This window comes from Anser brachyrhynchus, assembly GCF_964034855.1.
Source record: "Anser brachyrhynchus genome assembly, chromosome: 1".
NCBI classification, from domain to species: Eukaryota; Metazoa; Chordata; class Aves; order Anseriformes; family Anatidae; genus Anser; species Anser brachyrhynchus.
In genome coordinates, this window is record NC_137694.1 from 64206327 (window position 1) to 64218958 (window position 12632).

Consider the following 12632-nt stretch of genomic DNA (forward strand, 5'->3'; position numbering starts at 1 on the left):
GCAGTGAATTCTATGTAAACATAGAAAAAGCTCTTATTAGGTGGGAAGTTGAAACATTTTATGGAAAAGAGTAATTATTTTTCTATTCTAACGTAAGTTCCTAAAATTAACTACTTGTCGTGTGCTAAACTAGCCTTATCCTTGCTCTAAAAAGTGAGCTTTTAAAGAACAGTTACTTAGAAAGCACAATAGGAACATCTCATGTTGGTGGAAAACTAACTTCTAGCTTAATTCTCATTGTATGTTACATTTCCACAAAAGGCATAACCCTTTTCTTTGACACTGTTTCATATTGTTGCACTTTAAAATCAGTAGTGTGTGTGGGGTTGATTGTGGGCCTGTGCCAAAGCAGAAGGACTAGAGCTGTTGATGGCTGCCCCTGCACATGTGTCCAATTAACAAGGTGATCAGCTGATTAAACAGCAATTGTTTCCCTGTCTGGGAGCTTGGGTTTGGCTTGGAATGAAGTCCAGCCATATGGCCCAGTGGAATAGAGAGGCTAATTTGTTGTCATTGCGAACAGCAGAACTTGTATTTGCTAGACTAAATCAAGCCCAGATAACAAATATAGATGAATCATTTTCAGTAGTGGATGATGGGCTTTCAGGATTCACTGTTTAATGTCTTATTCCAGAAGGCGAAACATCCTTCACTATCTTAAAATTAAGGATAATAGGGATACTGTAAAACTTGATTTTTGTATACAACTCTACCTGGTAAAATTGTTATTTCTTCTAGTGTTGAAGATCAGATGGAACAATCATCTCTCTACTTCTGGGACCTTCTAGAAGGCAGTGAGAAGCCTGTAGTTGGAACAACATGTAAGTGTGTGATCTAGAGAAATAACTTACATCTGAAGTTTGTGTTCTATTTTAATACCTTAAAACAAAATAAAGTACCTGATTTAGTAGCCTTCCATGTACATTCAAGTGTTGTGTGTAACTCAGCTTTCCAAGGAAGAATTACTGTTTAGGTTCTGTTTTTAAGTACAGGTCAACAACAATGAAGTAGTAAGCTTTCCCTGGAGAAATAAACTATTGTCTTTTACAGATGTCCTAGAATATATAGCACATGTCTAGATTCTTCTGGGGAATTACTATGGTAGTAATGCAAAAGCTTATGCATGAATACCTTATAGAACCAGCGGTGAGGAGCTTTTTGAATAGTTATGTATAAGTGGGTTAAGACTGGAATGCTTCTCAGCCATGAAATGTTTAGCTGAATATACTGCTGTGTTGTCTGAATGTAGTGTGGGGTACCACACTGAGAAAGGATAGTTGTTAGTGAAACTTGCTGGGATCTCTGATAATCCACAGTGCAGTTTCCATTATGACCTATTGAAAATGTCCACTTAGCAAACACACCAGAATCTGGGGGACTTCTGAAGGACAGATGGAAGAATGTGCAGTTTCAAAAGCTCTGAAGCAATTGCTTGCTTTTCCCCTGCTCCTGTTTTCAGTTCTCAGTTTTTCCTCCCAAAACATTATCTTAACGCTGGAAGGAAAGCCTGCAGGGCAGTTTCATAGTGACTTTGTATAGATTTAACTTATGCTGAAGTCTGCACAATGTTCTGTTAGTATCAACACTTCCTTTTATAAAGGCTAAATCCTTTTCTAAGCACGTAAGAAACAACGCAATCAACTGTTGCTAATATTCATCTTATATGCCTTTAAATATAAGCTTCGGTCTTAACTCTGGAATGCAAAGATGTTTTCAACTAGATTATGTAGATCAGTCTAAATATCTTTCCTTTAAAATATTTGTCTAACTTTGTGAGATGTGTAAGAACTTGGAGAAGCTGCTATTTTATATAAAGGAAGTAGACTTGATCTGTAATCTGAATACTCAGTTTTGAATTTTCATATTTTTCATGGATTTTTGTTTTTTAATTTTCAGATAAACATATGAAGGACCTGTTATCCAAACTTCTAGACTCTGGTTACTTTGAAAGTATTCCTGCTCCTCGCACCCCTGTGCCGGTAAAAGAATTGGAAGAAGTAAATAGAAAATCTGAGAGGACAAGACAAATCTCAAAAGGAGAGTCTGTCAAGGAAACAGGTGGAATATTTCAGGGTTCAGTTTCTGTGTCAATGTTGGGATAAGCTTGAACTGAGCACTGACTTTGCATAGCTTGATGCTAAACCTAATCCTCTGCTTATAGCTTGCTTTCAATACAGTAACTAAAACTGAACTGGAAGGGCTTGCAGCCCTATTCTGACTAATATTGTAGAAGAAAATCTAATTGATAATAGGATGTTTTTACCTTTTGAGCAAACCTCCACGTGGGAATGTTATATTACATTTTCTTACACCAGACAAAAAGCAAATTGTGGATTTGCTAAACCTATGCAAATATATAACCTAATTGAAAAGTGAAAGATTGTCTGTATGACTCATGTTGAATGACAAACTGAGCTTTCAGAGTAGCAAGTTTAGTGATTGGTATTACTATTTAAATAGAATTAAAGACTTGCTATTTTTTAGCTTGCTTCTCTGCATTTGATCAGTTGAAACAAATTAACATCCTTTCTCTAGAATCCCTTATGGAGCTTATGAAGTCTGAAATACAGCCACAGGAGGTAAGATACTCCACTGCTAATTGCTTTCCTTTAGCATCGTGACTTATCAGAAATATAACTGCACTTCTGCAGCCCTTTAAACTTCAAAAGGGAGTCTGAACAATAGCTTAGGTGTTGCCTTATATAGGAAGCATTACAGACCTTGTTGCATTTCCCTTAACCTTCATCTGTGGCTTTTCTGAAGTATTTGGGGTAAATGGAGAGAGATTGTGAAGCAATATAGTACTTCAATGCTCTGGCACTTTTCTGAATAAACCAAAGCATCAGCCCTTAGAGTGCAAACTTATCTTTTTGTACTACAATATAGAGAAAATAGGTATCTACTAAAGCTGTCTTTAAAAGCTGAGCTTATTGCAGAGGACTTATACTGATGGATTGAGAATGATGTAGATGTTGCTCTGATGTGTTAGGAAAGTAAGGATCCCAAGACAGGCTTGTGCACACAAGGGTGTGTAGGCTTATATCAACAGCCCTTCAGACTCTGAAGTTCTAGGTACTCGAGCTTCAACTGGCAGTAGCGTAAAAGCTATTAGACTTGGTTCAAAAGGGGGGGAAGATTGTCCTTGTGGAAGTGGAAATACTGGCTCTTAAAATGCTGAGACCCTGTTTCCCTGATACCTCACTAGAGGGAGTAGTCTAGAACAATTTTTTGTAACATACTGGTAATGTTATTACCAGTCTCTAAACCTCTTTCTGGTGATTTGTCAGAATTGCCAGAAAAAACATAGCCAATACATCTTATAGTCCTTCAGATATTGGCTTCCTGTTTATAACTCTGGAAAACTTTGGGGATATCTTAGTTGAACTTCCAGACTGTTTGATAAAACATAGCATGAAGTTGAAGTCCAATTGTACTGAATTTGAGAAACTGGTGACTTTACTATTTAAACTCCAATTAAGAATCAGTTACACTTGTTACTAGACTACCAGAGTTGTCCACTTTTGGGCAGTGGTGCTCCTGCTCTTATCAGAAGAATGACTAATCGTAGATACCAAAGATTTGAGAAGGTTGAGAGCTACCTTTACAAAAGTCACACTGAACTTGATATTATCACTGCTTAGGAACTCCAGTTAGCATTGAGGATGAGGCTCATAGATTCACTCAATTTTGTGGCACTTGCACTGTTCAGAACTGTGTCGTGCTTCTGTGGCATACCAACAAAAACTAGTCTGCAGTGTTGTAGGATAAATCCATGGCTGGCCACATGATTTCTGTAGCTAGTGTTTAAACTGTCTAGGCTATGCTTTTAGTCAAACTTCCAGTAGCTGGGTGACCTAACTTAACTGACCTGAACTGTAGTAGCAAAATGTTTTCTTGGAGCCATTAAGTTTCTTTGGTCTATATAGTTTCTCAACAGGCGTTATTTGCCTGAAGCAGAATACTCTGTCAAGAAGAAGCCAGAAGAGCCCAAGTCTTGGGAAGCTGAGAGTGCTAGAAAACAAGAACCACCGAAGTCCTGGGAAATGCTTGTTGATATTGAAGAGCAGAAACAGAAACAAGAGACCTTAAAGCCTTGGGAATCTCGTGTTAGGCAGCAGGAAACAAAAAGACCAGATTCACCAAAGCCTTGGGAAGCTCGTGTTAAAGAAGAGGAACAGAAGCGTGAGCCTACAAAGCCATGGGAGACTCGTGTTGAAGAAGAACAAAAGAAGCAAGAAGCTCCAAAGGCCTGGGTAGCACGTGTTCGAGAGGAGCAGGAGTCCCCCAAACCTTGGGTAGCAAAGGTTAGGGAAGAGCAGGAACAGAAGAAACAGGAGTCACCTAAGCCATGGGTAGCAAAAATTAGGGAAGACCAGGAACAGAAAAAACAAGAGTCACCAAAAACTTGGGTGACCAAAGCTAAGGAAGAACCAGAACAAAAGCAGGAATCTCCAAAACCTTGGGTGACCCAAACTAGGGAGGAACCAGAACAAAAGAAGACAGAACCTGTGAAATCATGGGAAATGCATGTTAGGGAAGAGCCCGAGCAAAAGAAGCAGGAGCCTGTGAAGGCTTGGGCTGCTGCACATGTTAGGGAGGAGCCAGAGCAAAAGAAGCAGGAAACTCGAGAGGCTTGGGAAACAGCTGAGAGGCAGCAGCAAGTGTCATCACAGCAGTTACAGAATCCTCCGAAGTCCTGGGGAGCTGCAAGTGTTGGGCCAAAGGAGCAGATGGGGCCAAAGAAGTTTGATATGGAACCCAAAGAAGTGAGTTGGCATATGTAGTATTACCTGTCGTAAGCTTTTGACACTCATGTGTTGGACTAAAGCCACACAGAGAGGCTTTACAAGGTGTGTTTTGTAGGCCTATGTGTAGACTCCCATTTCATTCTTTCTTGGGGGAAGTAAACTCAATTCTGCTAAGGTTTGCATTCGAATAGCAAGATGGTCTGCTAGGCTTTCTGTATCAACACAGTATTGCTGTGTTTGAGCCTTGAATAACTGCTTTATGTATAAGAAGAATTAACTTAGCTCATTCCCAGCTATTGGCTCTGTCTACCCTTATCAGTACCAAGCAGGTATGACTCATCCTGGGATCAAATACTTTGTCTGACTGCATACATATTGCACTTCAGTAACTTTCGATTATAATAGCTGCTGATTTGGGAGATACGTAACATCTAGATGAAGCAATACCAACTGTACAGGGGCTTAAATACCTATTTCCAGATGAATGCATAAGCTGTACTGCCATCCTGGAAATTCTAACAGTGTAGTTTGTTTTAGAAATGTGAAATGAAAACTACTGCAGGGCTTGCAGCTAAGCAGGCTATCAGCTGCATGTTAAATTACCTTGCCTCACCTGTGCTCAGGTAGCAACAATCCCCTTACCTAGAAGACAGGTAAGATGGTAGACAAAGCAAAGAGTGCAGTTATGTCATTGAGTTTGACTTCAGGAAGAAAATATGAAGAATGAATAGTTCTCATACAAAATGCTGTTAGTACTTTTACCTTGTTTCTGCAAGAAAACAAATTAACTTATTACTCATAGCAAATGATTACATTTAAAACATGCCAGTAAACCTGGCAAAACTGAAAAATGGGTATTCTTGTTCCTAGAGGCGGGAGCGCAAACAGAAGGTTGAACATGAAATTAAAAGAGTAGGTAACATGCAGCACTGGGGAACCAAATGGGTGTGAGGTGTTTCAGCCGGATCTTTACCCTCAGGCTGAGTAGCATAATGTGCAGTGGTGGTGGGACAGGTGCAAAACTTGGTTCTTTCACACTAACTCTGAGCACAAATAGGTGTGCACACAACTACGCATAGACTTAATGTAATTGAGATTATCTGAACTATTGGAGTAGTCTCAAGCACTTTAAAATGCTTTGGAGTTTCTGGTGTTGGCAAAAAGCAAGGTGATATATAATGAGATCTGGGCATCTGACTTAGGATAGGATGGGAAGATGGATGGCTTAAAAGGTAGCCAAAACTCTGATGCAGTGAAGAAGCTCTGGTTAACTGGGGAAACTAAGACTGCCTAGGAGTCTTAGTAGTGATGTGCAAGTTGGCCAAATTAAATCAAATGTTGGAATGTAAGATTGCTTACATTGGCTTGCTGAATTAGTAAATGAAGCCCATTTAAGTACTCTACAACTGGTTTATGTAGCAGATCACACCAGTTGGCTTTTTTTGCTTAGCCGCTATTACCAAATTGTTTTATGATAAGTATAATGAATGATCAGAAAATAGCTTACCATCAACCTAGCTAGCTTTTATAATCTTTTAAAAACATTCTTGGTTTGACTTGAGCTTCATATGGAAAAATATAATTAATATTTTAAGCTTTTTGGATAATAAAACCTTTTCTATGATCAAAAGCAAGAGGTGGCAATGAGTGCTGGATCCACTTCTTTCCCTGGGAGAACCTATAAAATGATCATGTGCAGGGACCGACACATGGTAAATAAAAGGTTCATGTTACTTCAGCTCTCTGGAGCTGACATCTAATTCTTTCTTGCTCCCTGAAATGTATGAGATATTTTTAATAAATTGCTAGGTTTTGAGATTTTAAAATGTGCTGATTTAACTTAATGTACTACAAGTTGCAACACTTAAGAAGCTGAGCCTAAAACAGTGAGTTGATGTGGAGGTCTGTTAACTGTTATTTCTACATAAATGCTTGTGCAACCTGTGGACAAGGAAGCTTTGTAAGCTGAATTTGTTGCCTCCTCTGAAAGCAGAATGGTTTGGCTTGTGCATCACTCAGTACAACTTGATTTGTTCTGAGACTGCTGTTTGGAGAAGAAAGTGAATGCTAACTATATTTCTAACTATTTACGTGGCACAGTTGGTGAGTTGATCACTGTAGTGATTATGGCTTAGGTATCACCATTCTAGCTGTTTCTCTATTCCACAGCTAATAAATGTAATGAGGCACTGAGGTCATGTATCTATCATATAATGGAGTTTTACTAGTGTGAGATAGTATGTTATAGTACTGATAAGTACAAAAAGATCTTCAGTGTCTAAAAACCAAACTTAAACAGAAATACATGATATATTGGCATTCCTACTAGTAAAATTCCAAAGTGGTCAGTGCTTTTACATTAATTTGCAATAATTGAATGGGTCCTAAACCAAATTCTAGGCATTTGAACTTCATTTTTAATCAGCCCTCTGGAGACATAGGTGTCAGGAGTTTGAATGTGAGCAGTGTCAAAGTTTGGGTTTAACTCATCACAACAATGCTTCTGAAACCTAAAGTTATCAGTGCTGTCTAAAACTCCAGCTGAATGTTATTTGCAGCACTGGTGTTAAATTGATCTTGGTAAGCGTAAATTATGAGCTGGACTAACAGGCTACTAAACCGAGAAGCTGCTATTAGCTTGTAAAGACACCACCCAATTACAATTTTGGAATTGTAATTGTAATTTGGAATTGGGCTAGAAAAAAAACTTAATATAAAAACATCAAGAATGTCAAGTATCTGCTTTTTCAAAGCATCTTTCATAAAGGCACAGAACTGGAAATCAACTTTCTGATGCATTTTCACGCATGCACATGCAAAGAAAATATTCTAGTTTTGAACATCTACACTGAAGTACCAGCAGAACAGCAAATTCACATAAGGTAACTTGACCTACAGTTAATTCTGGCTGGTGGATTTGAATATTTGCAGGCACTAGCAAACTTCTGTTTTCATTTCATGGTTAAAGCCCTGGTATCATAGTATAACCATGTATAGATGCTCTTCTAGTTGAAGCAAACAGTGCTGCCAGCATACTGCCCAGACTGTGGCCTCACAGTGTCAGGTGAAGGAGATAAGACTAACAAATCGCAAAAGCATGGCAGAAGGTTGTATCATCTCTGACAACCACAAGTGAAACACTGCAGTCTCTTTTTTGCTTCCATGCTCTTGAGTTGCTTTTTACTTGTTTATTGTGCAAGTCTAACTTAAGATTGATATTACCTACAGACACTGTCAGACTTCACCTAGTTAGGTGGCTGAAGGTGGAAAACCTGATACCTGTCTGCAGATGTATAGGAAAAGTTTGGTAGTGTACTTGTCTTAGTAAATTTTAATGAGGAGAGAGTGTAGAGAAGCATTAATTAGGAATTTTGACATGACAGCAAGTGTTTTAAGGTGAAGTCTGTGTATAAGGGAGGGCAGATGGTAACGGACAAGGAGAGTCAGACTTCTTAGTAACTTACTGGATAACTTGCCAAGATTTAATTTTATTCATCTGTAGCTTTTGTCCTGTGCTTAGATCCTTAATACTTTTTAGTTCTTTATTATTGGAAGGTACAGCAATAATTTGAATACAGGTAATAATGAAAGCTCTTGCTTATGCTTCAGAACTTACTTTGGGGGTAGTGTGAAAGTAGCACTCTTAGCTATAGGGTAAAGTAGAACTTCCTACAGCTGAATGAGTAGCATTATGTGGTCCACATAGATACTAGACATGCATTCTTCTGATTTAATGCACTGCTGCATGTACATGGATTATGCTTTGTGAAGCTCATTAAACCCTGCAGGCTTCTTGTGCATGTTACTGGAACTTCTGCAAATGCAGTGACTAGTTGCAGATAACAGCTGGAAAATGCAAGAATTTCTGGGATTGTCCTAAAACTGGACAAGGGCACTTCATTTTCTTTGTCCAATTTGTCCTTTAAAAGAAACTTTCATTTGTTTTGAACCCAGTGTAACAAGTAAATGTTATGACATGTATTTTCTGCTATATATCTTTCTAGTGACTTAATGCAAATACTCAGTTATGTCACTATACAGTATACTGAAATAGTAACCTACCAAAAAGACGAATGTTGGCACTGTAGGAAAGCAAAGGCTTTCACACATCTTTGTGTGTTTAAACATTTCGTTTAGTTGAAATAATGCAATTATTTATTCATATTTGCCTCTAGTTGCACAGGCAAACAAAAGCTGCAAAGCTGTAGAGAATCACTTACAGTTATGGTTTTAAATACTTACAGCAAGCTTACTACTTTCCCCCAAGCTGCTTTCAAAATGTTTGGACTATCTAGACAGTCATATGTGTCACTGTCAATAACAGGACTTATGCAGCTTAAGGAGTTTACTAATATTCCAGATTTTTCTGGTAACTTAGACTCACCTGTTTTCTGATTAAATGTTCTCATCTTTCTTAAAGTGAAGTGAGAACCAATTGGGATGAACTGTTGAGGGGACAACTAAGGAATTAAACAATTAAGGAATAACAAGGTCCTGCAGAAGTCACTGTTTAGCTACAAAAAATTAGGCTACTGCATGGGATTACTAGTGTATCCTTCATGCCAAGCTGTGAAGTATAATGTAATACTTACTGCAGGAGCTGGTGCATTGAGAGTATCTGGCTCTAAAGTGCAAACACTAATTCTGAGTAACCTGCTTGCAGTGCATCTCTTAGGTGCTATTTCTTTAGAATGCCTGAAAATGCCGTCCCAGTAAAAGATCTGTACTTGCATGCAGTGTACTGGGAGGAGGAAGTATGTGTTAAATCTTGAGTAGTGGGTGCAGTTTTGGTTTTTAAGTTTGTTCTGGCCTTGAACTTAAATATGTGGTTTTCTGTAGGTGGAGGTATATTTAACGTTGCACTAAATGCATGTAAACTATCTTATGTATTTGGTTGTAAGAAAACCAATCAATTCCATGGTTTAACTAGTTGTGGCAACTGTAAGCTGACTTTTACTGAAGTGAGAACTTGATTCAGGAACTCACTAATAGTTTATTGACCTGTGGTGTTCACTACCTACAGTTTGCTCTAGAATTATATTGGATAAGGTAACTTGACTTGCTTCCAGTGTTAGATTTAACCTTTTCCTTTGTAGGTGCCTAAACCTGTACATCAGCCAGCTGCAGAATTTTGCTCTACTTCAACTCTTCCAAAAGATCCAGTACTGAGAAGGGAAAAACTTCAAGATCTGATGACTCAGATACAAGGGACTTATAACTTCATGCAAGTATGTTTTTCCTCTGCTGTTGCAGCAGATCTAATTCCTACTAGGTTAGGAAAAATGCAGTGCTGACAGTGCATGTTTGCACTGAATGGATCTAGTTCTACTTAGTTAACAGCAGCTTGTCAAATGAATACTTTGCTTGTATGTAGAATTCAATTTTTTCTTTTTTTAAAAGGAGTCCATTCTGGATTTTGATAAAGCTTCACCAAGTGCCATTGGTTCATCTCAACCACCTTCAGTTACTCCAGCAAGTAGTCCTGTAGGTAAGTAATAACAGTAAACACTACCTGTATGTGAGATTTTGGCAACACCGGCAGGGTTTACTTGGCTGTGGATCAATAGGTCTAGTGGGAAAGACAGATTGTCTAATTAAAAAGTATCTGTCAGAGCAGCTTGAACCATTTTCTTTTAAGTGTTGTTGGTGCCTTAAGCTGATGTGCTTGTGTAGAGATGCAGTGCTTGTATAATCAGACAGGCAGGTGCACCTGAACCCAGCTGCAGAACAGGCAAGCTGAGTCTGTACTGAATTTGTTTGTGGCCTATAGATACAAGCCATGAATGAGCTCAGAATGAAGAGCAGTTAACTAGCTATACTTCATATAATGGGCCATGATAAATAACTTGTGTGGCTTTTAAGCTATAAAACAGTTACCCAGTTTAAGTATTTAATTGTTCTGTTTTTATCTGGAAAGTGGTCATCCCTACCTTAGTAGAAATATTTTCACTGAATATCTGCCTTTAAAAAAAAATCATGTGGGTGTAATTTAGTGATGCAAGTCTAAATATTTGCAGTGCATACTATAAAAATGCCATGCATCTTCATATAGCAAAGCATCTTCATATAGCAAATTCTGAGTTTAAAAACAACTGTTACTGAACTCGTGTTTTTTTTTAGTTTCAAAAGAACAGAAACTGCCAAGTCAAAGTGATTTTCTTCAACAACCCCTTCAGGTAAGTTGGTGCTAGGACTCCCCTGAAAGAGGCAAAGGAGTACCCAAGAAATACAGTAGTTATTCACTAGAACAGGCTTTATTTCAATGTTAACAGTGGCTTTGTAACTGATGACATATAAATTCAGTTTAGTAGCTTAAAAGTATAATCTGGCAATGTTGACTGTTGTGCTTATCACAAAGCAAATGCAGAAATAAATCTTAGAAGCTAGAAACTTCTAGAAGTAAAATGGTGTTTTGAAGATGTGTTCAAGTAATTTGTGTTTAATTCATAGGTAATGATACACAGGAGGACATGCCTGTTTCCTAGACAGTGCGCGTATTCATCTCTTAAGATCCTTACTTAAGATGAAGATATGTCTCTGATTTCATAGCTATGGTTTGAACCTTAAGTTCACTTACTGTGCTTTCATGTCTTTACTTTGACTTTTAAATAGGTTTACTTGCAACTAACAAGAACTCTTAATTGTTAAAAAAGGTAAACTTAAGCTTACAGGTCAAAGTACTTCAGGTCCTGCCTAATTCTGAGATCTACTTGTAAACAGTGTGGGTTTTGGTGACAACCAAACATTCAAGGCAACTTTCCAAAATCTTATCTTTTTCTCTCTTGCAAGGCTACTGCTTCATCCATGACCCTGCATGGTTCTAATACTTCCCTAGCATCTGCTGATCAGACCCTTTCTGGCTCTGAAACTGAAGACTTGGTGACACCACAGACGCCACAGGTAATATTCCCAGGGGCTCACTTGCATTCAGAGGTCTGAGAGCCAGCCTTAGCAGAAAGCTGTGGTAGAACCTCTCCTGAATACCCATACTTGAACAATGTATGGGAATGGAATGCAGGTGGCAGCAATAGTGTATATTACATCCTGGAATACTTAGATTGTTGGAAAAGTCTTCCTAATACTACATAAATGCAGAGTGAACAGTCTGTCCCTTGAAATGGAAAGGGTGTGAGATAAAAATGCAGGCTAGAAAACAGGCTAAAAAGTAGTGCATATTCTTGTGGAAACATGAGCAGCATAAGCTTGCTTTGGTTAGTGCAAAATAATTTCCATTGGCAATATAGACGATGCATAAATTGGGGTGGATATTGTGATGAAATAGCAGACTAAGCAGAAAACAGAAATGTGTTCTCATGCAGTAACTGAAAAATGGCAGGCATCTGACTTCCTGATGCTGAGTCAGGAGCTTAAGCTTTGCTTTCTTACCTGTATGTTATATGCAGTTAAATCTTAAACTAGCATTTCTTAAATATTAAGAGCTGAAAAAATAGTTGCAATTTATGATGGGTTATGTCTTAGATCTGTAAGTGTTGCTGTGCTTGGAAATATTTGGGTCTTTCCATTGGATACTTAATACTGTGTATGTAAATCAGCATAAAAATGAACATTCCTCCATTATAATGTGCATGCTATTAGGATACTGACTATGTAGCCTTTACTATATTCCTTGATATACTATATAGCTTAACATCCCAATGAAGACTGTTTTATTGTCTTCTACCTCTTGAATCAGTGGTTTTAGCCTAGTTCTTATTGCATTGTAAAAGATAGCATTAAAACTTCTTGTGCTGACAGACATTGATTTTGCTGTTTAACTTGTATGCAGAAGACTTGTGCTGTGCTGAACATATAATTAAGTGAAGGTTCTGAGTTTTTGCAAACTTAGTGTTTGCCATTAGGTTTGTTTGTGCCCAGCACATCTCT

The 12632-nt window shown here is 38.1% G+C and overlaps 1 protein-coding gene across 6 annotated transcripts in view; it reads left to right on the plus strand.

Moving 5' to 3' along the window:
- Nucleotides 1-12632, plus strand: part of CAPRIN2 (caprin family member 2) — a 37760-nt gene that overhangs the window by 10018 nt on the left and 15110 nt on the right. For 3 of the 6 annotated variants that reach the window (XM_080578789.1, XM_080578785.1, XM_080578788.1), the window contains exons 6-14: nt 739-821; nt 1897-2058; nt 2536-2579; nt 3927-4766; nt 5619-5660; nt 9845-9976; nt 10149-10236; nt 10869-10924; nt 11538-11648. In XM_080578789.1, coding sequence (XP_080434915.1) covers nt 739-821; nt 1897-2058; nt 2536-2579; nt 3927-4766; nt 5619-5660; nt 9845-9976; nt 10149-10236; nt 10869-10924; nt 11538-11648 — 1558 coding nt within the window. The remainder of the gene's footprint in view (nt 1-738; nt 822-1896; nt 2059-2535; nt 2580-3926; nt 4767-5618; nt 5661-9844; nt 9977-10148; nt 10237-10868; nt 10925-11537; nt 11649-12632) is intronic. The other 3 variants (XM_080578786.1, XM_080578787.1, XM_080578790.1) reach the window with 2 other exon arrangements.